This window comes from Lissotriton helveticus, chromosome 5_1 (assembly GCF_964261635.1).
Source record: "Lissotriton helveticus chromosome 5_1, aLisHel1.1, whole genome shotgun sequence".
Lineage (NCBI taxonomy): Eukaryota > Metazoa > Chordata > Amphibia > Caudata > Salamandridae > Lissotriton > Lissotriton helveticus.
In genome coordinates, this window is record NC_136065.1 from 1,512,292,541 (window position 1) to 1,512,317,863 (window position 25,323).

The 25,323-nt window shown below is 44.3% G+C and overlaps 1 protein-coding gene across 10 annotated transcripts in view; it reads right to left on the reverse strand.

Moving 5' to 3' along the window:
* LOC144755518 (complement component receptor 1-like protein) overlaps positions 1-25,323 on the reverse strand; it is a 962,117-nt gene that overhangs the window by 280,404 nt on the left and 656,390 nt on the right. For all 10 annotated transcript variants that reach the window (XM_078644512.1, XM_078644516.1, XM_078644510.1 and 7 more), the window contains one exon: positions 15,460-15,645. In XM_078644512.1, the coding sequence (XP_078500638.1) occupies positions 15,460-15,645 (186 nt within the window). The remainder of the gene's footprint in view (positions 1-15,459; positions 15,646-25,323) is intronic.

The following is a 25,323-nucleotide window of genomic DNA, read 5'->3' on the forward strand; positions in this document are numbered from 1 at the left end:
TATAAGGAGGGTGCACAGGGAGTGCCTGCAATTTGCTGACAATCCTGGTCGATGTTATGGCAACTAAAAAAGCAGTTTTTATTGTCAAGAGCCTAAGAAGGCAATTGTGTAGAGGCTCCAAATGGTACACACATACGAAAGGTGAGGACCATGTTGTGGTCCCTCGGAGGCATGATGAATGGTGTAGGGGAAACATATAAAGCAGGCCTTTAAGGAACCTAGCCACAACTGGTGACTAAGAAAGAAGGTTGGTCCGGCAATCGCAAATATGTTGAGACGGTAAAGAGACAACCTTTAACTGTGCCCAAGGAAGAGCCCTGCTGGGGCAAAGGCAAGGTAAACAAAAGAACATTAGACAAAGGTGGAGAAACAGTGTCAACATTGTGGATAGCACACCATGACACAAATTTGTTCCAACAGAAAGCATATACGGACTTGCTAGAGGGATGTCTGGCTGTCAGAATAACATTACAAAGTTAGGGAAGAAGGTCGAAAGCGGTCATTTGTTGCCGCTCAATCTCCACACATGAAGGTTGAGGATGCTCAGGTTCGGATGCAGAACTCTCCCCTGTTGCAGCGACAGAAGATCCTCTCGAAGGGGCAGCCTGACTGGAGGACCAATAGGCATGCTCAGAACTCGGATTACCAGACTCTCCGGAGACACAAGAATGACTTGGGACTGGTATTTCCTGATCTTCTTGAGAACTCTGGACATGAAAGTTTTTTTTTGGAAAGGCATACAGAAGGCCGGATCTCGGAGCGAGCATTACCTTGGAAACTGCAGCATGCAAAACTGCTGACATTGCACATTCTCTGAGGTGGCACACAGATCTAACAAAGGCTCTCCCCACTGCTGAAAGAGACCTCGCACAACCTCAGGATAGAGAGGCCATCCACTAGGCATCTTCGGCTGAGTTTGTCTGCTCTTGCGTTCAGAGAGCCCGCCAGCTAATGAACCACTCGGGAAATGACGTTCCAGCCATGTTTAGAGATGCAGGGCCTCTTGACAAAGGGTCCATGACCCCACATAAACCATGATTGTTGCAATACCACATGGTGGTGGTGGTGCTCGTAAACACATGCACCAATCTTCCCTTGATCAAAGGAAGAAAAGCTTTCAATGCCAAGCGAATCGCACAGAGCCTCAACAGGTTGATGTGGAGCTTGGACTCCACTGGATCCAGAGACGTCTGATTTCCACCTCTCCCAGATGGTCAACCCAGACCATTAGTGACGCATCGGTCACTACTGTCAGTTCTGGTTGGGGAAGGGAGAGAGATCTGGACCATGTTGGAGAGATTACCCTGATGCTGTGCCTACTGGAACCTCAGGTCCCATTGCTGAGCCTGCATATTCCAACAAGCATGAGTAACCAGCAGAACACAGAGGGCCATGAAGCCCAATAGCTTCAGAGTCAGTCTCACTGAAATCCAGAATAGAGACTGAAACATCGGAATCACAATCTGAATATCCTGAACTCGCTGCTCCAGAGGGTAGGCCCAAAAGTTCACTGTGTCTAGAACAGCTCTGATGAAAGGAAGCGTCTGACAGGGAGTAAGGCGTGACTTCGGCATGTTGATAGTGAAGCCCAGCGAGTGCAGGAGGGCTACCGTAGTCTGAAAGTGGGAGACTACTGCCTGGGCAAAGCCTGCCTTCAACAGCCAATCATCGAGGTAGGGGGGAGACTGGAACCCTGACCTCTGCAAATGAGCTGCAACCACCGCCATCACTTTTGTGAACACCCGAGGGGTGCTGATAAGGCCAAAAGCAGGACGGAATGTGGAAGTATATGTCCTGCAAGTCCCACGCTACCATCTAGTCTCCCAGGTTTAGGACAAAGTTGTCTGTCCTCTGGCATCAGAAAGTAGCAGGAATAAAAACCACAATCTACTCCTGAAGCAGGCACGTTCTCTGTGGCTCCCTCGGCTAGGAGAGCCTGCACTTCTTGACGGAGCAAGAGCAAGAGCAAGAGAGAGGGTCCTACGTCAGCCAATCGTAAGTGGGTGACAGGATAGTTACAAAGGGGAGGAAGCAGCTCCTTTGGTCATCTGGAGTACCCAGCGATCTGATGTCACTGACCGCCAGTGGGGAAGGTGATGTTGTATCCTGCCTCCCACTGAGTGCCCATGATGGTCAAAGGGCAAACTAAATAGGTGGGGAGGAAGCGGCTGCCAGGGAAGTGGTGTGAGGACACAGCCGACCGTGGCTGTCTGTACCATATTGTTTATGGGAATCACACTCTTGGGCACAAAAATGCTGGTAAGCCTGTTGGCCATGGTGGTTGGGATGGAATGAGAGTGGCTGGAGACCCCTTCCATGGCCATGAAAAGGGTGAGAGCAGATTGGGGTTGGCAATGGGGCCTAAAGAAGTCTAAGAAACTGAACATAGCTCTACTGTCCTTAAAGCGCTACAGCAACGAATCTGCATTCTCTCCAAAAAGGCGAGAGCCATTGAAGGGCGCATTTTTGAGGCAAGCCTGGACAGCCTCGGAAAAGCCAGTCATTCTAAGCCAGGCGTGGCGCCGCAAGGCCGCAAACAATGAAATTGCTCTGCAAAGTGGATCGGTCGTGTTGAGCCCAACTCTTACAGAGAATGTAGCCGCATCTCGCCTGTCAGCAATAGCCGGAGTGAGTATGGCTTGGGTCTCCTCCAAGACCATAGGTAGCACTTGTGAAACAGAGTCCCATAACTCATGGGAATAACAGTCCAAAAGGCACATGGTGCCCACTGATCATAGTGCTATGCAGCCTCTTGGATTTTCTTTCCGGAGTGTAGGGAACGATTCGGGATTGATCCTGGACATAAAGGTTTTAAACATCAAGCTCTCCGAGGTGGAGTGCTGGGAAAGGAAATGTGTGATTTAGTGTAAATCCATTCAGTGGATTTTGAGATATCTATCTTTAAAAAGTATAGATATCTCAGGACGCGGTTCCTTGCAGTGGCCTAGTGAATCCTACTAAAATTTGATTGGCTGTCAACCCTTCAACCAGGAAGGGTTGGCAGCCATCTTGGGATTCAGCTTAATGCTGAATCCCCAAAAAAAGGAAAAAAAAAAAAAAGAAATGGGGGCAGGATAGGAATACCTTGACCACCCGGAAATGGTGGGATGGTGGGTGAGGGATCCACGCGACTACGGTGCGGGCTTCCGTGTGTCTTTTTCGAAAAAACCCTAGATGGGCTAAATCCTGGTTGGACGGCCTGCCTCCTCTGGCTATTGAAAGCCCCAGGGACAGCAACCTACCTGGGCAGTGATGCAATTATATGCAGGGGAGCCTCGCGGCTCTCCCACTACCCCAGAGACTGCTACCTCCTGGGGGTACATCCATTAAATACATTTGTTTTTAAAACAATATGGGGGAGGCCCTACGCCTCCCCCGTCGCCCACTACCTTCCTGGGGCTAAAATAAATCATAATGCACGGGAAGCTCCCTTTCCCATCTTTTTAAAAACAATTCGGAAGGCCTGGTCTCGGGGGAATGGGCTCCCCAGGGCTGAAATCTCGCCAAGAAAGGGAAGCACGGACCCAGCTGTTGCAGTTCCAACTCGCCCGTTGGATGCTTGGTATCCAGATTTAAAATATATTGCATCTCTAGTTGTCTTAGGGCTTTGTCTCTGTCCCCTCCTCTTTTGTTTGGGGGAATGGAATCAACTAGAAAATATTTTACATGTTTGGGGTCCTCCTCATGTATTTAATTAAAATGGCGGGCCACTGTGTATGTCGGGTCTTTATTTTTGATAGACTGTATGTGCTGGAGCACCCTTTTGTGCCCCTGTAGGAATGTACTGCCCATATATACATATCTCAGGTTACAAGGGCACTCCAGCACACAAACCACATGATCTGATTTACAAGTCAGTGATTTTTCAATAATCTTCTCCTGTGCACTAAATGGTGTTTTATATGTGGTTGCGCTGACTCCGAACTGACAGGCCTTGCATACCTTACATTGAAAAAACCTTTCCTTAGGCTAAGCCAGGTGCCTCTAGGCTGGCCCCTTGGATCATTCTGCACAAAGGCATCCTTCATGGAAGGTGCCCTGCTGTAGGTAATTGCTGGCCTGTTTGGCAATAAGTGGCCTATAATGGGGTCCCCCAGCATTAACGGCCAATTTCTCCGTATTATTTTTCTTATAGATTTTTCTTGTCTGTTGTATTGAAGAATAAATCTAAAAGACTCGCCATCCCCACTCTTGGAGTTGTCATCCTTGTTTTGTTTCTGGAGGAGCATTTCCCTGGGACCCTGTTGCTTTTTGCAACTGCTGCTTCTAAACATTTGCTAGTATAGCCCCTTTCTAAGAACCTCCTCCTACTGTTAACTTGGGCAGTTTTTAAATCAACTGCAAATTCTCTTTAAGCGGAGCATTTTCCCCTAGGGCAGAGTTCTTCAATCTGTGGGACGCGCCCCCCTGGGGGGGGGGCGCGCACTTCACCCTAAAATCTCACCTTTGTCCTCTACTGTCCCACATCGTCGCAATTCTACTTCACCAGCAGGCAGAGGCGCACCTAGAGTCAAATTTCGGGGGGGGGATGAGTTGATTCTTTAAGCAAACGGCAGAGTGGAGTTGCAGGGGTCCTAAGAAGGGGTGAAAACCATCAAAGCCTCATTAACAAGCAAAAGGTCTTTAAAAGACCTGTGGAGTACTCGGGTGCGGCTGTGTGTGTGCCCGGGAAGCTGCCTCATCTCGGGCTGCCACACACAACAGGGGGGCTGGGGGGAGTGGTTGGGGACTGAAGTCCTTTGAGTCCAATGGACGTTGTGCGCCTGCCAGCAGGTAGGAGAGCTTTTGTAACATTGCTGGGCCATTTGGTGCTGCCAACTCTCCGGGGCAGTGGGGGCTTGTTCAGTGGCAACGATTAAAGGTTGGAGGGGGAGGGAGGGAAATCGATGGGGCACGAAGTACCCATGCTATTGCAATTTCAGCCGAGCTAACCAGGTTAATTCCTACAGTTGAAATGCTTTAGCTGCAGTGGGAGGCAAGGAGCACCCTTTGCTAAAACTGAAAGCGATGATTTCATAGTAGAGGAAACTCTTTGCCTCACACTGCAGATGACATGAATGTCTGTTACTTGTTTTCAGTTTTAGCAGAGAAGGCTTCCTGCCTCCCACTGCAGCTGAAGCATTTCAGCTCTCGGAATTTAACCCTGTCCAGGGAGGGTTAGCTCTTCCCAGAAGGCGACAATGTTGCTTTTTAAATTACACCTGCAGGAGCGCAATGATCACAGGGCTAAAAGGGTTTTAAGATGCCAAAAAACAAATCCCAGTCAGGTGTTTAAACAACCTGCAAATTGCTTCTCTTGACACTAAATATGGATTATAAATAAAGAAGTATGTATTCATTTATGATGTGACTTTTCTGTCTTAGTTCCCTTTTATTATCAGTCATATCATTCAGGCAGCCCTAAAACACAATTTAAAGTGCTTTCTATTTATATTTGCTGTTCAGAGTATGCACAGATAAGTGCTAAAAATAGAGCTTTAGGTGACTGCTTATTTTTGTACCACCTGGGACATCAAAATAATGAGATGGCAACCGTAATCACAAAACTGGAAGTTTGTTGCAAGATCAGCCCAGTATTTATTTCCTCCACCCTCGATCCCTGGTTAATGCCATAATAGCAATAGCAATAGTTTAACATATCTGAAACCCTACGCTGCTGTCAATAGCATGCTGAGTTAATGCAAGAGTCTGGGAATGCACCCTGCATTCAGACAACTTGCTCCTCATTCTCGCCCTTCACTTTCATGCTCACCCTACACTCACAGTGATCCCAATTCCCTCACACTGGCTCCCATGCACTCACACCATTCACCCTGCACTCAGTGATCACTCTGCTCTCACAATGCACGTGCACGGTTTTCCCTGTACCTCAACCTGCAGCCACACAAGCACACCACCCACCCTGCACTCATGTGACACTTCACTCACCTGTCCCCCTCACTGCTCAATCTGCAATCTCACTTAAACAAGCCCATCACTAACCATGCATTCATTAGTCCCACTCTGCACTAACATGAACACCCAAATTCATATGTTCACCTCACTCACCCTGCAGTCACTCCACTTACCCTACTCTCACACTGTTGCATACCTCACTGTGCACTCACATGAGCACTCCTGCCACTCTCACAGCACAGAGGGTTAATGTGCCTGCTACAAAGAAGGTATACCATGCAGATCAAAGAACTCAGGGGCATATGTTCAAGGAAGTTGCGGAGTGAGGTGTTAGCAGTCATGGGTTAAGGCCTCTCTCCGCCACTTCAGAAACGGAAGGCTGCACCATATTTACAACAATATGGTGCAGCCTTGCGTTTCCCCTGCGCTGGCGCTACACTTAGCAGTGTAGAGCCAACGCAGACACCATTGCACCATAGTGCGGGGGAAAGATTGTTTATGTACAGGAGGGGGACCTTCCTGTACATAAACAATCTTTAAATGCCACTTGTCACACTTCCATGTGTGCTGCTTAATGCAGCACACACAGAAATCACAAAATGGATTAATGTTTTTTAATGATTACAAATACAAGGCATTTTGCTTTTTCCATGTGTGCTGCACAAGGCAGCACACATGGATGAATCAGAAATGAGGAGAAATTATGCATTTCTTCTAGTTTCGCCAGCTTAAGACCAGGTTTTCCCTGTTCTTAATTTTAACGCTGCCTCCCTTTTACATTGCTCTTGTAAATAGGGCGCAGCATCAAAATTAGTGCCTGTTGCAGTGGAACGCCCACCGCAACACCCACTGCCCACACTTTCACGCTAATTATAGCATGAAAGGGGGCCTTATTTACAAGGCAGCGTTAAGCCAAGTTAAGTGGCTTAACTCTCCCTTGTAAATACGGCAACACCCCTATCGCCACCACAACGTCGTAAAGAGTGACGGTGTGGTTTCTATAGAGGCTTGTACATATGCCCCCAAGTATGAGGAAACTATGAGTAGCACTATAAAAAAAATTATGTTTGCCAGAAAGGTGCTATAGAGAGATGAGGTGCATTGTTCGTGAGTGGTAGTGAAGGAATTCATGGAGAGGGAGAAAACACTCATTGTTTTGAACATTGACGGATATGGCCCGGGATATGCGGGTGGCGGTCGATTATGTAGTGTACCAGATTCCAGAAATTTCTGTCAGGTGGTGGGAGGGGGGCGACATTTAAAAAAAATCAGCTGGGGGGCTCAACCTTCAAAAGTTTGAAGACCTCTGCCCTAGGGGATGCTCTGTATCAGGTGTTGGGGGTGTGCACTGCTGGCATGAAGCACAGCATTTCCAGCAGTGGGCTTTCGATGGAGTCTGGTTTTTAATTTTCCATCAGTAATAAAAAACCTCCACATCTAGAAAATGTATGAGGTGTCTACTTATTGCTGCTGTGAACTGTAGTTTTAGCTGGTTGATGTTTAACTTTTCAATGAATCACTCTGCTTCTGCCTTGGTTCCCTGGCAAACTATGAAAAGGTCATCTATATACCGTTTTGAAACATGAATATATCATTGCACAGGCAAAATTCCACCATGTCAATTAACATAGCATTGTGTTTGGTATAGTCCAATCCTCTCCTTGCAAGATAATATCGCAGGGCGTTAAGACCATCCATATGTTTAGTGGATGTATAGAGGGATGTTACATCCATTGAGATGAGCAGGTAATCATCTTGACAGGCAAAGTTGAACATCTTGGCCACAAATTTACCAGTGTCTCTGATGTAAGACGTTAATTGTTGGACATGATCCTGTAAATAAAAATCTAGATATTTCGAAGTATTCTCCAAGAGACTTTTTTGGCCAAAATTATGGGCCTTTCAGGGAGAGGTAAAGGATGTTTGTGTATTTTGGGGATGAAATACACGATCGGTGTGACTGGAGTCTCATTTTTCAAAGATTTTAATTCAACTGATGACAGCAGTCCCGCATTCTTCCGAGCTATAAGTTTGCTTTTGTACTAATTACTGATTTTTCTCAACTTTGTAATATCACTCCGACAATAGCAATTGATATCAGTAAATTGGCAAGACCTCCTGCGCATAGTCCTTGATGTTCCAAAGAACTAAATTGCCTCCCTTGTCCACATTGCGGACAACTATCTCAGTGTTCTTTTTAAGTTTAGACATTAGTTGGTGATATTGTAGTTCTTGCTTATTTGCCTTGCGCTTCTTGGTGTTATGGATTTGGTAGTTGAGGCGTATTATACTAGTAACCACCTGGTCATGGAAGATATCGATAGTCTTTCAACGTGAAAGGATTGAACGTGGTTTGAATGATGACTTTGTGATGAACGGTCTAATAGCAATACTGGTGATTTCCGTGTCCTCTATAATAGGACTCCAGGTTCTCTTTTCATCCATCAGCTACTGCATATCACGCAGTGTTGCCAAATCAGAAGAGTTAAAATTGAATTGTGAGGAGGGGGGGGGGGGGGGTTATTTAGTTGTTCATCCTGGGCATCTACTGTGTAGGTTTTCGCTCGTTTTTGGGTTTGGAAGTATTTTTTGAGTTTCAATTTGCGTACACCTCTGTAAACGTCCATTCTTGTGGCCGCATAGTCAAAGGAACTTTCCAGACAGAAAGACAGTCCGAGTGCAAGCAATTGTTGTTCTGCTTTGTTTAGAACTACCTCCATTAGATTTATAACTGTTGGAGCATCGTTGTGAAGGCCTGCAGTTACAGTCTCCAGTTTCTCCTTGTTTGCCGCTTCTGTTGTCCTTTGCTGTTTAGTTTTTCGTTTGGCTGCCCGCCTTCTTTCCTTGCGTTTGATGGTCCTGGTCTTTGTTGTTCATTTGCCTGATTTCTGGGGCGCAGAGATAGTAACTTTTCACGGCAAAAAAAATCAACTTCATCTGTGAGTGATATTTGAGTTAGTACCTGCATCATTGCCTGTCTGCAAGTTTCCACTTCTGTTTCACTTTCGACGGCAGAGCTTAAATCGGAGTTTGATGTACCCCCATATCCTGCTCTTTCATCCAGTCGACTTTGTTTATCAGTTTGATTGTCTTCAAATTTTGATATTTTCATTGCATCGGATTTTTTTGCCAAGGTAAAAATGTGTCCATTCTCGGTGAAACTTGTACGCTTTCCTTTCCTTGATTTTGTTCTCTTCCCTCTTCAATCACTTGTTCACTTCCTCCTTCAATCTGGTGGCTTATTCTGTTTGATTCAATGCACTGATTTCACCATTTAATTTCTCTATTTGCTCTTGCCGATTCAACCGGTCCTTTTTGGCATATTTCACTAATATAATCAGCAAACTACGCGAGGATTCTAGATTAGTTTCTGCCCATTCCTTGATCATGTCTCTGTCTGGTGTCTCGTAACTTGGGGCGATTAGTATCCTCAGCCATCTTGGTACTAGCCCCAAATCGAGGTAGCATTGTAAAGATTTTGCCTCCCACCATTTGTTTTGTTCCATTCGCAAAGTATTTTCCAATAGCTTGAAGTGTTCCCTTATGCTTGGATTACGAGCCCCTTGTGTTGCATTGTTGGAGATTGAGTCCATTATGGGAGCTTTGTTGTGTCAAACATGTTTGCTGCCGCCTCCTCCTGTTCTCTAAGTGCGTTGGCTGACATTGTGGCTTGCAAGAGCCAATTTTCACAAATTACTGGATACTTCTGTGAAGCAACCCAGACTCGTGCTGGCTTCACCTCTCGTATCCCTGCTTTACCTCTTGACCTAGCTTCTCAATATGCACTAGCCTCCCCCTTCCACTCCACTTGCAGGACAGGCGCCCTCCACGCCCTCTGACCCGTGTTCGCCTACCTGCTTGTGGCTGAGGGGTATCGCTGTTGTGAATCACTCTGCTGGGGGGCCTTGACGCCAGAAATCCTCCCGGATTGTGATTGATGCTTGATCCCAAGCAGTGGCTCCTTTGGCGGCAGCAACGCTCTGTCTTCCTCAGAGGGGGACCGTGTTCAACCGGAGGAGTCAGAACTGGCTGTATCAATGCGTCGCACTCCACCTTTGCCTCGCCGATTTCGCCAAGAAAGGGAAGCACGGACCCAGCTGATGCAGTTTCAAAAAAGTTTTATTCTGCTTTTGCAAAGACCTCAGCAGGCTTGACGTGTTTCAACATCCAAGGTGTCTGGATCACATGACGCGCTATACACGAGGGAGGTACCTTTTAAACCATTTTTTGTGCCTGTTTTTTCAAATGCTTAACGTGACAAGTGCATTCAATGTGAAAGGTTTACAATGGACATAAATAACAGGTAAAATTACTGGATACAATTTCAATTTATGAGCTAGTAAAAACCTATTATAGAATACAATTGGATCAATACTGACATCACTGTCCTTTGGAATTAAAAAAATAATATATATATATATATATATCAGTGATGTCATTTGAGATGTCATCAGTGATGTCACTGACCATGTCATGAATGATGTAATATGTGACATCATCAGCAGTGGATTGCGGGCGCGCGAGATATAGTGAGTACAACTAACTATATCGGAGGAATTTCAATGGTGTTTGAACAAGTGAAATGTCCAGCTAACTATAATACCCCTAAAACCTATGGTTTTTTCAGTAAATTTTTAAGGTTTTTTAAATGCGAATTCCTAACCATATCAGGCCTGAAACCTATGTTTTTTTCAGTGAATTTCAAAGGTTTTGTAAATGACAATTTTTAAATATATTAATTGTTATATTTATTTTTTTGATACTGATTTACTACATTTTTTAAACTATTTATTTTTAGATATTTTATTTTTTAAATTACATTATACATTACAAAATATACTTTCTCAGAATTAATTACTTTAGTTTAAATACTTTGCAAATAGGCAATAGACTTTTAAGTACAGTAGTTACAGTTGTTGTAATGGGCAACACAATTTCAAACACAATGCAACATTGACCTCAATGTGCATTTCTAGTTAAATGCAATTAGTTACTTTATGGATTACTTTTCTAACCACAGGACTGGATCCTAGATTCAGTTCTTGGACATCTCCTGTAAACGGTTGAGTAAAAGCGTTTTAGTTACGGTAGTGATTTTTAAGGAATATTATTGTATTTTAAAAGTTTACACTTAGAAATTTTTTCACATAGAATCACCAATGTTATCCTATGGCAGGAAATTCCTTTAGCAGTTAAGTAGTGCTATTGTCATGTTTTCTTACTCAGTGGTGGATCCTGGATCCAGCACTGGTGCATCTCCTGTAAACAGTTGAAAGAATGCGTTTAAGTCATACAGGCACTTTTTTAGGAATATTTTTAGTTTGTGAAAATAGACACAAATAGACACAAAAACTTTTCTGGTGAAAACAGACATGGATTCCTATGGAAGGAAATAAAAGTTACTGGTAAGTATGGTTAGAATTACTTTTCAGGGTTAGTGCTGGGCTAAAAGATGCAGCACTAGGTTCTCTCATGATAACAGGTGAGTAAATTAGAATTCGTTGTTAGGATGATTTTAGGTGAATATTTTAAAGTTCCAAAACTCCACACTTTCCAAGTGAAACGAGTCAATGTCACCCTATGGAAGGAAATTCACCTAGTAAGTAAGTAGTGTTATCATTACCTTTTCTTACTCAGTGGTGGATCCTGGATCCAGCACTGCTGCATCTCCTGTAAACAGTTGAAAGAATGTGTTTAAGTCATGCAGGCAATTTTTAAAGAATTCTTTTAGTTTTTGAAAATAGACACAAACGTTTCTGGTGAAAACCAGACAATGGATTCCTATGGAAAGAAATACAAGTTACTGGTAAGTACACTTAGAATTATTTTTCAGGATCAGTGCTGGGATGAAAGATGCAGCACTGGGTTCTCTCCTGATAACAGGTGAGTAAATCGGAATTCATAGTACGGCTGATTTTAGAGGAATATTTGTAAGTTTCAAAAATCGACACTTGGAAACTTTTCTGGTGAAAACCACACAATGGATTCCTATGGAAGGAAATACAAGTTACTGCTAAGTACGCTTAAAATTACTTTTCAGGGTCAGTGCTGGGCTAAAAGATGCAGCACTGGGTTCTCCCGTGATAACAGGTAAATAAATCGGAATTAGTTGTTCAGCTGATTTTAGAGGAATATTTGTACAATGGTGAAGGAAGGGGGCAGGGCCTGAGGTGACATGTGTGCAAACACGACCTGTGGCGCGATTTAAGTTGGGGAATTAATTCCTCTTCAATCCTGCGGTCCCCTGGAGGCCAACTAGCCCACCAGGTACCTCCAGTATGTGCCAGGGAGCTGCGTTGCACAGAGGTGTTCAGACGCCACGCCCCTTTTTACAACCCTCTGCAACACAGCTCCGTGGCACTTACTGGAGGTACCTGGTGGGCTAGGTGGCCACTAGGGGACCTCTGCATTGAAGAGGAATTAATTCCCAAACTTAAAACGAGCCACAGGGCGTGTTGGCACACATCACCTCAGGCCCCGCTCTCTACCTTCACCACTGTGCAAACGCACCCTGTGGCGTGTTTTAAGTTGGGGGATTAAGTCCCCATGAATCCTGAGGTCCCCTGGCGGCCAGCTAGCCCACCAGGTACCTCCAGTATGCGCCAGGGAGCTGCGTTGCAGAGAGATGTTCAGAGGCCACGCCCCTTTTTACAACACTCTACAACGCAGCTCCGTGGCACTTACTGGAGGTACCTGGTGGGCTAGTTGGCCCCCAGGGGACCTCTGGATTGAAAAGGAATTAATTCCCCAACTTAAAACGCGCCACAGGGTGCGTTTGCATACATATCACCTCAGGCCCCGCCCTCTACCTTCACCACTGTGGAAACGCGCCCCGGGGCGTGTTTTAAGTTGGGGGATTAAGTCGCCTTGAATCCTGAGGTCCCCTGGTGGCCAACTAGCCCACCAGGTACCTCCAGTAAGTGCCACGGAGCTGTGTTGCAGAGTGTTGTAAAAAGGGGCATGGCCTCCGGCCCGATCCCATTTTTTTTTTAAAGAAGGGGGCTGTGTAGCCCCCTTTCTTTTACTAATTTATTGGCTCTGGGGACCCCACCCCCAGGGCCTGCCCCCAATGTTTAATAAAAAAAAAACCACAAAAAAACCAGGAAGAGAGCTGCGTGGCCCCCCTCCAGAGGCCATAATTTGCCCCGGGGACCCCATCCCCCGGGGCATGGCCCTTTTTTTTTAAAATATTGTTATTTTGGAGGGGAGCTGCCTTGCCCCCCTCCTGTGGCCAGTTCTGGCCCCGGGGACCCCATCCCCCGGAGCCATTTCTTTTTTTAATGTTTTTTTTTTGGGAGGGGTGCCGCATGGCCCACCTTTGCCGCCTTTGCCCAATTGCGTGCATTATTCTTATTTAAAAAACAGGCTAAACCCAATAGCAGCCAGCGAAAGCCTGATCACACGCACGAGGTGGTGAGCAGCTTTCAGAACCCCATACAAAAGGGCTCTCGCTGAGCGAGCAATGCTGTGCACTACAATGCAGGCGCGTGCCCTAAAAATGAATCAAAATAACAGCATTTCACTTGGTATTCTGACGAGCTAATCGCACTGCAAGAGCTTTGTCTTGCACTAACTGATTCTTTAAGTCAGTGGTTCTTAATCTATAGTCCGCAGACACCTAGGGTCCGCAAAGGTTTAAAAAATGAACTAGCAGGTATAGACCTATGCATAAAAAAGCAAAATTAAACATTGAACATTTTAAAACGCTCTCAAAAAGTGTAGGAAATTAGAATCTAAAAATTTAAATTTAAATTGTTGCATATTTTTGTTTGCAAATTCAATAAAACATTTTGTGTATTTGTTTGATGTGTACGTGTTTACGTATTTATTTCTATTAATTTGAGGTTCAAGACAGAGAAATTGCTTAGTCGGGGGATCTACGGCTCCCAGTAGTGATTCATTGGGGGCCACATATGTGAAAAGGTTAAAAATAGCTGCTTTAGGTTGTTCAGAATTATGAGATATATAACTTTAAAAATTTGATAGCGGTCATTAAATGAACAGCTGAAAGTGATATATACATATATTATTTATTTATTTAACTGTAAACACCAAACCCCCTAGAAAAATCCATATAAATTTAATTTAGTATTACCTGTACGGGATTAAAGAAAACACTGTGTGAGTTCACAAGACAAAAAGTTTTACAAGGGTAAACAGCCCAACACAAAATTTGCAACAAAAAAAACTTCGGCAAAGGAGTCTACAAACATCTGATAGAGAAAGCTTTCATTAAAAATGCCTTTAGTAAAGTGAGAAGAAAAAGAAGGAAAATATATTTACTCGTTAAAGTGTTTCAGGAACACCATTTAGTCAGAGCTATTCAGTCTTTTAAAAAAAAAAAAAATTATTTGCTTTATTTTAAATGCATAAACATAACAAGCATGTCACATGAATCCATCTTCCATACCCTTCCCCCTTCCACCCCCCACCCGCCATTACCATAATCCCACAAGTAGCACTACACATTGATACAATGATGCCCCACCTGTCTCTATATTGCACACATCAGTCCAAGAACTCCCCGCATGTAACCGGGATAACAGAGTGGCCTTTCCTCCTCCTCCTCCTCTCACAGTCCCCCATCCAAGCCATGATATCGTCTCCATTTCCCCCAAACTCTAGTGAACTTCTTGGGACAACCCCTAGCTTTGTATGTGACCCTCTCTGCTGCCATGTAGATATCCATGCCCCTTCTCCATTCATCTAGCCTCCGTGCAGGGAAACAGCAGGTAGGAAGGCGACAGGCGGGGGGCGCATGTCCCGGGGGGAGCCGGCACCCACCATGGAAGGAGGACAGGGCATCGGAGACAAACTGAAGGACCCACCCACCGGTGAGCCATGCCCCTGGGGCCGTGGTGAGAGACGATGTCGCAGACGAAACCGGCGGCTCCTCGCCTCAGAGGTAGGGGACAGACACTGGGATGACCTGGACAAACATGCCGAGAGCAACTTCATCCGGCGCTTGTGCCGCGATTTAGGCTTAAGGTGCTGGCAGGCATCGCAGCTCTACGAGTCGTGGTGCTCACCTAGGCTGTTGCCGACATGGGACGTGCACAGGAGGTACACGTTTTGAAGCCCGAAGGCATTCACACACTGTTCCACTATCGCCAAAGCGTAAAAAAAGAAGAAAAGGCCTGAAAACAGGCCAGGACACAATCCGGACCTGCATTGCATGCGGAAAAGAGAAAAAACTGACGTAGGCGCGCCGGGGCAGGACTTATGTATCCTTGCTGACGTCACGAACGCGGAAGACGTCAGGGCAGAGTCACGTGGTGCGTCCCCCCGGCGCGCAGGGTTGCTGTGGCAGAAACGTTTTCCGGATCCAGTCTCACGCCTGGGGATAATTCTACGTTAAGGAATCTGCGGCTAGTAGTCTCTATCAGATGGACATATCTTCAAATGCAGCATGTTGACTTGAGCAACAATTAGTCTGTATTTAAACATAGCACTGTATCTAATGTGAGAATGTCTACTCAATATATATATGTTTACATAAACATTAAATATGGGGAAACCCCATTTGTGTTGCATATTGGAAAACACAAATTGTCAATTCCATACCTTTGCATTCTGGAGTTGGTGAACTCCAGGTTCCATCACTTTGACAACGGATTGTTGGATCTCCATGTAGGTTAAAGTTAGCAGATTTGCAACGATAAGTTACAGATGCTCCGACGTGAAATGGAGGCTGACTGCTGTGTTCACCATTAAGTATCCTCGGAGGATCGCTACAAGTCACAACTGAAGCTGAAAAAAAGAAGTATGTTGTGTAATCAACCAAGGGTAGTGTTGGCACTGTTGGTAAAGTGCTAACTCTAATTGTTCTCAACTCATTAGAGAGTTGTCTGACAAGTCCTTCTGCAGCAGGGGACATTAGGCAAATGCTTCAAGTTCAAGAAAAAGTTTATTGACAAAAAGTCATCAAACATCGCTATTACAGGCAATTAAATATTAGAACAATGCAGCAATTATTAAGAACGGGTTCATATAATCTATATGATAAAAATGTAACAAGAAAAGCGAAATGACAAACAATAGTCTAAATAAGCAATTGCATAAAACAAAAAGAAAAAATATAGTAACAATGTAACAAATGCTTAATCCATTCTTCGGACTACGAAAGGGTGTACTTTCTTCAGGAGGGCAGAAGACCATACATGCAGTAGTAGACAATTTAAGTGGCAGCAGTAAACAGGATGGAAGTTGAAAATCTGCTTCTGTAGGTCTCTGAACTTGTATGGGTGCAGATTTCAGACTTTTTGGAATTCACAACGGTTTCTTAAGGTACGCCTGGAAATGTACAACAGTGTTCGCAAAAATCATATTCCTAAGAAACGTTGGTGAATTACTTTTAGGTTATACGCGGAGATATTTCCACATTCACAACTGTACTTCCTGTACAGTTGGCGCTGGGGGCATGTCTTCCTGCATGTGAACGATTCAGAAAAGGGTGGTGGTGATGAACAGAGTGTCTGAATTAAGCAGACCACTCTTACCCAGTCCAAAGATCAGGGCTTGATCCATCACCGTTTTTTAGCTCACTGCACCATCCCAGCTCAGAACCTGGCTACATGCAAATTAGTCTGTTCCTGTCCCAGTGCATGATGGGAACAGGGCAAACCAAACTACCACCCAATTCTTATACTGGGAAGGAAACAAGCTACCGGGGACCGGTTTCTGGCATTTCAGCCTCGTCGGCCCGGCTTGCTTGAATCCTGATGGTGCAATGAGCAAGGGACTCACATCTGACTATACCCTTCCACGCTTATGGTGGACAAAATGATTCAGAAAAGGGGGTGGTGATGAACAGAGTGTCTGAATTAAGCAGACCACTCTTACCCAGTCCAAAGATCAGGGCTTGATCCATCACCGTTTTTTAGCTCACTGCACCATCCCAGCTCAGAACCTGGCTACATGCAAATTAGTCTGTTCCTGTCCCAGTGCATGATGGGAACAGGGCAAACCAAACTACCAAGCCAATTCTTATACTGGGAAGGAAACAAGCTAATGGGGACCGGTTTCTGGCATTTCAGCCTCGTCGGCCCGGCTTGCTTGAATCCTGATGGTGCAATGAGCAAGGGACTCACATCTGAGTATACCCTTCCACGCTTATGGTGGACAAAATGATTCAGAAAAGGGGGTGGTGATGAACAGAGTGTCTGAATTAAGCAGACCACTCTTACCCAGTCCAAAGATCAGGGCTTGATCCATCACCGTTTTTTAGCTCACTGCACCATCCCAGCTCAGAACCTGGCTACATGCAAATTAGTCTGTTCCTGTCCCAGTGCATGATGGGAACAGGGCAAACCAAACTACCAAGCCAATTCTTATACTGGGAAGGAAACAAGCTACCGGGGACCGGTTTCTGGCATTTCAGCCTCGTCGGCCCGGCTTGCTTGAATCCTGATGGCTGAAATGCCAGAAACCGGTCCCCGGTAGCTTGTTTCCTTCCCAGTATAAGAATTGGCTTGGTAGTTTGGTTTGCCCTGTTCCCATCATGCACTGGGACAGGAACAGACTAATTTGCATGTAGCCAGGTTCTGAGCTGGGATGGTGCAGTGAGCTAAAAAACGGTGATGGATCAAGCCCTGATCTTTGGACTGGGTAAGAGTGGTCTGCTTAATTCAGACACTCTGTTCATCACCACCCCCTTTTCTGAATCTTCCTGCATGTGAAATATATTTCCTCATGGAAAAATCGTTTCCATTGAAACACAACCAACTTTGTGGGATGTTCTCTTCTTCCCACCCTGGACGGGTAATTCAACAACCTTTTTCAGGGTGACAGTAGCCTAGGCATTAGATTGGAAATACCCTTAATCATTTTAGTTTTTCTGTTGCGCAACTTTTTAGTATTGTGATTCGGGCATGATATTTATATGCAAATGCTAAGGTAATAATTAAGCACAGGTGGCACAGACATTATACTCCTGCTGCCTCCTCCACATCAGACAAGGTAAGGGAACCTGCCCAATGCAATCTAAAGGAGGGCCTCAGCGAGGTCCGCTATATTACAAATAGTACCCAGAACCCATGAAGGACACTTCAAGAATCCATAGTTTCTGATTTATAAACGTGATTTTTTATTTTTAGCTTCATTTTTCTTTTGTAAACTTTTAATACAATATTGATAATAAATATATACACAATAATAACAAAGAAGCAAAAAGACACAAAGGGTGGTGGTTCCAACTACACATTCAAAAAACCTCCAATCATACTATAACATTCATACTGTAACATTCATACATCACACAACACAATGCAGAGATGGTTCTGGGTACCAATGATGGAGAATCCGGATTAATTCGGAGAGTTCCACAGATGGAACAAACGCCAACGCGCGTTTCGGTGTGTGGCCCCGTCCGGGGCTACACCTTCATCAGGGCAGAGTGAAGAGGAGCAGGTGGAACCACAAGGAAGGTACGAGCTCTGAGATAGTAGAGCTGGGCTGACTCTAGATGGTCAAATTTTCGATTCAGTGGCCCATCGGAATAAATAGCAGGAAGCAGAATAAATTTTGCAGTGAAGGTCAATTTAATTAAAAAATGACAGTTTTCCAATTGAGATGGAAAATCCGGTCCAAGGAAGTGGATTCGTTTCCTAATGGAATTAAGGTGGGGCTGTGGGGCCGCGTGGCGTCGACCGGATCAAAGTAAATGTAGTCACGGAGTGAATTCCAAGGCTAGGGGTCATCAAAAAGTGACGCGGTTTTCTTATTACCCTGGAGCGTATTTTTTCCTTTTGGAAAGTAGAGTGCATCGGAGAGGAGCAGAAATAATTTTTCCCTCTCAGGGCAAGGATTCTAAGCGATACGGAAGATATCCCATCGCTGCACCTATACAATCGGCATCCGATGTAAATCCGGTCGACAGCGGCAGACTCCCACGTAGGAACTTCGTATCAGAAGCCTCCTCCACATCAGCCACAGCTGAGCTATGTAATGTAAGCATGGCCATCAGTGTTGCACAAATTCTCCGCTGCACCCCGAAACGGCCCCTTCATACACTGCAGTAGCCACTTCTGTGGGAAAATATGGGGTGGCAGGTCCATCATACCATGCCGGCCTGGTGAATCTATAACTACTGATGTTATTCCTGATGGCAAAGTGCTTGGTACATTTCTAGGAATAACTAACTCTCTCTACAAGCAAAAAAAAAACAAGCTTTGGCATAGCCAATCGGTCTTGCTTTTGGGACTTATGTGTTTAGCCATGCAACAGTTAATGTTATTTCAGTAAGTATATTGTGCTGCATAACTAAATACTTATAAGGTCCCAAAGGCGAGATCTATTGGCTATGCCAATGCTTGTTTCTAATTGTCTACAGCATGCGCCATCTTTATTGACCACCAAAGAGTGGCTGCTATGGGATACGAACATTGCGCCCTCTGCAGGGACGCACCCCACCAAGTTCAAACCCTACTTGAGCAATCTACCACTGGAACCAGAACACTCTATGCCAGAAAGAGAGTCTGCTATTTCCAAAAGAACTGCAAGAAGCATTGTTGTTCTTTTGTCTTCCAAACCAGGCCTAGCAGACACTGAAAATTGAAAAGCACTTGTTCTCCGAGGTGATCTGACTAAATAGGGTAGGGACATTTTCAGACTATTGAGTGGTTGCTGATATGGACAACAGTTGCTTCTTTAGAATGGCCAACTACCACATACAGAGAGCGCATCAGAAACTCACCCTTATGATGATTCTGAAGCAGGTCAGGATTAATGAAATAAAATCTACTTCATCAATGCACAGACTGCTTTTTACAAAAGACGCAATTCAAGTTTTCCATAGCAAAACACAAGAGTTTAATGCAACTGGGCACAAACAGCTGACAAGCAGATCAAACATGTCCTGATGATATACCAAGGTCTCGCAAACATCCACGACCATACTCCGAGGCAAATTCAACCAAATGGCTATGCAAGAATTCACAACATACTTCTATGTGCAACTATGCACGATTCACACACATCATATCTGTGAACATCTCCAAGCCGTGAATCACCTCAAGGGTGGCTCCTTACTCGGCCACTGGAAGCCCTTTTCTCGAGGCTCCGCATGGTAGTCATGGTGATTACAATAATTTACCACTGGTGCTGAATGGCCCCATAAACTCCAAATGATAACCAGACCGCTCCTTTGGTTACTTTTCTCGTAATGGGAAGCAAAGCAACAAAGTGAAGTCTTACTCTGGAGGGCGGCACTGGGGTAAAAATTCAGATACTGCATGAGACAATACATACATTTAATGTTGTGTCAAATTTACGTCGTATATGAAAAATTATATTGCAGAAAAGTAGCTGCTGAGCAATTGAGCACTGTACAAGAGTACTGGTTTACAGAAATACAATAATGGACACATTCTTACAACAGGATAAAAAACCGAGGGCAGTATTACCAGTCAGTGCCGTAAAGTATGGAAAAACAGAAAAAAAAGGAGAAGGACCTATTTTTTTTGCAGGCAAGAAACTACACTAAGGCCCAAGTTTATCTTCAAGGAGCTATATAGGTCTTCACCTTCAATGTGTTTATTTATATTAGCCAGACAGTGGGGCAGAAGTGCTAAGAAAATAACAGTACATCAAAATGCTATCATAGTTTTTGGGCGCGCCTGAATGCAAAGCTGCATAATTCAGTGGCTGTGAACCTGAGTGACTGAGATTCCAACCACTACATCCTAAGATAGTGAGCCAAAAACCTGCCATCCAATGTTAAAGCACAGTTCCTGCCCAGGTTCTGTTTAGGATGCCAAAGGATATTTTGTCAATGGCTTTTGTCCATGTAGTGGTGAAATCATTACATAGGTTGGCTTAGTCGCTAGAGAAACTAGTTGGCCGTTGTACTGGTCTGCTTATTAGACAAAGTACAACTCTTAAACTTTGAGGCCTAGAGAGATTGTTCAAATGTTTCAGGGATCAGATATTCTTTTCCCTAGGCTATATTGCAATCAAAGCTGATTTACTTGTAAAGATTCTACAACCAAATCTCTTAGGCCCTCGTTATCTCCGTCCTGCATAATTCAGGTATTTGCAGTAAAACATACGATAAAGTTAAGTGCTTAAAATCACACTCACGCAGCTTTCTCCCAATATATTTCGGCAGGTCAAACATGCCAAAATTAATTTAGCAAAAAAATCTTGATAGTTATCTGGATGTGCAGATTTTGGTGCAATAAACACCAACATATTCACGTTATTCCTCATTTTGAGAACAAACTCGTAAATGGGTGGTATTCATTGCACCGGGTGAACTCTAACCCAGCGGTGTCGGATTTCATCAGATGTGATAAATATCAACCCAAATACTGGGCCACTTGTAATGTGTGCCTACGTGTAAAAGCAAGAAGCGGAATCGTTTACAGGTTTCCCATCATAGGCCACATACCTCACAGACGTGATGTGCAGAGTGCATTGTGAGTCAACTCAAGAAAGTTAGACGTGGGCCAGCAACCAATGAAAAACTCTGAAGGATAGATCACCACTCTCGTAATCTGAGCCACAGTATTAACCTGACTGCTCTTGTCTGCATTTTCATTATGAAACTGAAATTATGAGGGGGCGACCCGAACCATTATTAATTTGATTCCGTTAAACTGGCCAATAGAATAGGCCAAATCAGTACCCCTCCGTTGCCAGTAGTTGTGGTGCTGGATTTCTAAGGGTCCGGTGTACGGGAGGTTGGCGCTTGGAGTACAGCTTGCCGTTCATGCTCTACCTTGCTTAGGGTGCCTTGAGTCCCCCATGGGGTGACGGCAAGGGAATGGTAGTGCAGTGGGAGGTTCTGGGTAATACAATGTTCTCACATTTTCCCCAGTGCATCGCAGGAGTGAATGCCTGTCTATGAATGAGTAGATTTATAATGTTATAAACTGGGCGTCAAAAATGATAAAAAGGTAAGCAACGTAATCAGAGGCGCAACTAGAGCCACATTTCGGGGGTGGGGAGTCTAATAAAATTATTTTTGGGGGACGCTAATTCTTCCAGCAATAAGCGGAGTGGAGATGGAGGGGCTCTAAGAAGGGGTGAAAACACAACAAAGGCTCGTTAACAAGTAATTGATCTTTTAAAGACCTGAGAAGTACTCGGGTGAAGCTGCAATAAGACTGTCGCCACCCTGGGAAGCTGTCTCAGCCTGGCTGATACACATGGAAGGGTAGGGGTGGGGGACGGGTTGGAGGGTCTGACGCCCTTTTAGCTCAATGGGGGTTTCGCCTGCACATAATGTACCTATGAAAATACATTAATGAGCAGATTCGAACAGCAGCTTTTTCCCGCCTGTTTGGGAAACCATTGCCATCAATCCCTCATATATAGCATGGCTCATGGTGCAACTTTGAGAGATTTTGCACTGCAACTTCTGCAAACTGATTCATTTTTAGCCACTTTTATTCTTGTAGGGCATGGATGAAGCAGCAGTGCAGACCTTCAACACCTACTGCACGCCAGTGTGCAGCAAGTCTATCCAGGGGGCCTCCGCTCCATGCTCATTCACTCACTGGCCCCTCAGCTCAGGCTGAGGAAAAGGGGAGAAGAAACATTTGCGCAACCTCAGATGACAAGTTGTTGTAAAGGCCGCCCGAGGTACTGGAAACATGGATAGTTTCTTAACAACCTAAAAACTGATGGAAAAGGGCTGACTGTACTCAAACTAACTTGTTTACATTTACTGCTATCCAGCCCCGCCCTCCTCTCTCAATACCAGATACCACTGCTTTTGAAATTCGCAGTGGCAGAAAAATAAATCTCTAAATCATCTAGCCAGTCTCTGTGAAGAGGATAAGATAACGAGCGCCCAAGTTCCATGGAAATACTTCGCTCTCTGCTGGACTATGCGTTGTGCCCTTTTATCCTGCAGGTGGCAGCATTTGAGAACAAGTTAGCGTTCATGCCTAATGACATTTAGAAGCTACCCCAAGAGAGTAATTTGTTTAAGATTGGTGCATTTGCACGAAGAATGTAGACATTTCAACAGATACTAGGGAAGCACCTCTTAGGGTTGGGGGTGCCTTTCTTGATCCTAGGTCTCTTAAGAGGCTCGGCCTACAAAACCAACTTTGTGGCCGGAAGCATGTGGTTTAAAATCCTTCCTCTCATCAGTGCGTAAGTGGAGCTTTATTTATAAGGAGTGTAACAAGAATGAGTGAGCACTGAGATACTAAGCAGCTAGTGTAGCTGAAAACAGTTCTGGTTTCTTTCACTGGCATTAAAGAAAGCAAACACTCACATGCCACTCACGCTAAAGAAGGAGGCAGCAGGGGGAGGGAAGACAGACGGGGGCCTGCGCCTGTTTCCTTTGCGGGAACGAGCAGGGGCACCTTATGTTTGCAAGTTAATTACAAACATGTGGTGTCAGAGCTCGCTCCCGCAAGGGAGTCGCCAAACGTGCACGCGTTGCCATTGAAGGCAATGGAACGCGTGCACGTTTTGGCTGAAAAGGTGCAGCGATGGCTAAAGGTCTTTCTCCTAGGCAGCGCATGCGCGCTGTGTAGGCGAGACCTTAAAAGTGTTTTTTAAGCTTGGTATACAAGGGGGTCGCAGTCATAAAGAATGCTGCTGCTGCAGCAAATGGCGTTAAAGGGCTGTGCTTAATTGGAAAGCCCCTCTGATGACTTCTCCTCAAACATCAGGTTCCGCATGAAAACACGGGGAGGGGTAGTCTCTCAAAGGGGTGTGGCCAATGTATATAAGTACGTGGCTTAAAAACACGTAAGCTAAAAATCTGTGATTAGCATAGTGTGCTCCTGACTTGTATTTTGCCGTTTCTGTCATTGCATCCAGATATATGATATAACAAGTAACATCATACCTAAAACAAGTGAGGACTATTTGCTTTGTCAATGTTTGTTAGCTGCATAAGATAAACACCAGCAACTATAGCTTGTATATAATATGGAAAAAGCTTCCACTTAAAGCCCTGGTGACACCACGACAATGTTGCTGCTCCTGAGTTTCATAAAGAGAAGGGAAATACAGAGAGAAAATGACTCGTTAAAAGGATTTCTCTTCCTCTACAACGCTCACCTAGCATGACGTAATTTCATAACTTCTCAAATAGTGAGAAGTGAGCAGCGCACATCGATGTGCCTGATGTCACTGCAGTCCGGAAAAATTTTGTGCATTTTAAATATTGAGCCATTGGTGGGGACTTCATGTTTACACTGATGTTCCCCAGTAGAGCACCACATTCCGACGTCTTGTGATATGCTTTCTAGGAGTTACCTCAGCAAGGTATCAGAAGAAATGAGCGAGCGAGAGCGAGATGTTTTTTACACGGTAGAAGTGTGATTTTATTTCCTCTTCGTACACAGGTGGGTATGTGGAGTCACTTTTCAGAAGGTGGGATATAGTAGTTATTTACCTTCGGTGATTTTCGTACCCCCATAGTGGGTTGTCAGCATTCAATATGCGTACAATCTGACTTTGGAACTGGACAGCATATGAATGACTTCCATGATGTTGCATCAAATTATATCAGAGTGTAGCGACTGATTTATTCTCACTTCCTTCTATGAACATACTGCTAGTTCAGAGTTAGACAAGTTTCAGATCAGTGATTTAATAAATAGAAATTATGAGCACAGTAAATTCATTTCATTGCCCGTGTGGTGCGTGAGTATAACGGAACAGAGAAGACATAATTTTGTACAAAGAAGGCCAACACATATCAAACTAATTTCAAATTTCTATCGTGTGTAAATAAGAAATAATTAAACAATGCAGGCTACCCTAAATTAACATGTACCCCCGCTCACAGAAAAATGGTGTCTTGGAGTCCGATGAAACCAAGAGGCTTTCAACTAGCACCAAAAAACAGGAGCACTAAATTGACTCCATTCATTCAAACTGCGTGTGGAATAAATAATATAGAACATGGTATGTACCCAGCTTGGTAACGGATTTCACACAATTTTGGGGGAAGATGTAAATAATGACGTAGAAAACGTATTCCATTTTTCGCATGGGAAATGCGATACTTCGTTTCAGACAAAATATTTTTGCACTTTATTTTTATTACATAAGGAGCAAAAATAGTGCAAACTGCGCTGCTTCATTTTCAGTGTCCTTTGTGGATAACTTTGCACTGGGGCACAAGCGTGCACATTTATTTGCTCTACTCTTTTTCCTTGTAAAATAGGAAACGCAGAAATGGTATTTGCTCAACCATGCCAAAATAAATAAATAAATAAATAAGAGAAATAAAAAAAAATACTAGGAAGCTATTTCGCATGGTTTAAATAATAATAAACTGATCAGGTGTATACAGTTTTTCAAACGTGAAAGCCGAGACTAAGCTCGAGGCAACATATTTTGTCTCTTTCTAAGTATCAACGATGATGAAAATTGAAATGACCCTTTATGAACTACAAATGGTTTTGAAACTTTTGAATTGTAATTGAACATTGATTTATAATCCATGTTTTTGTT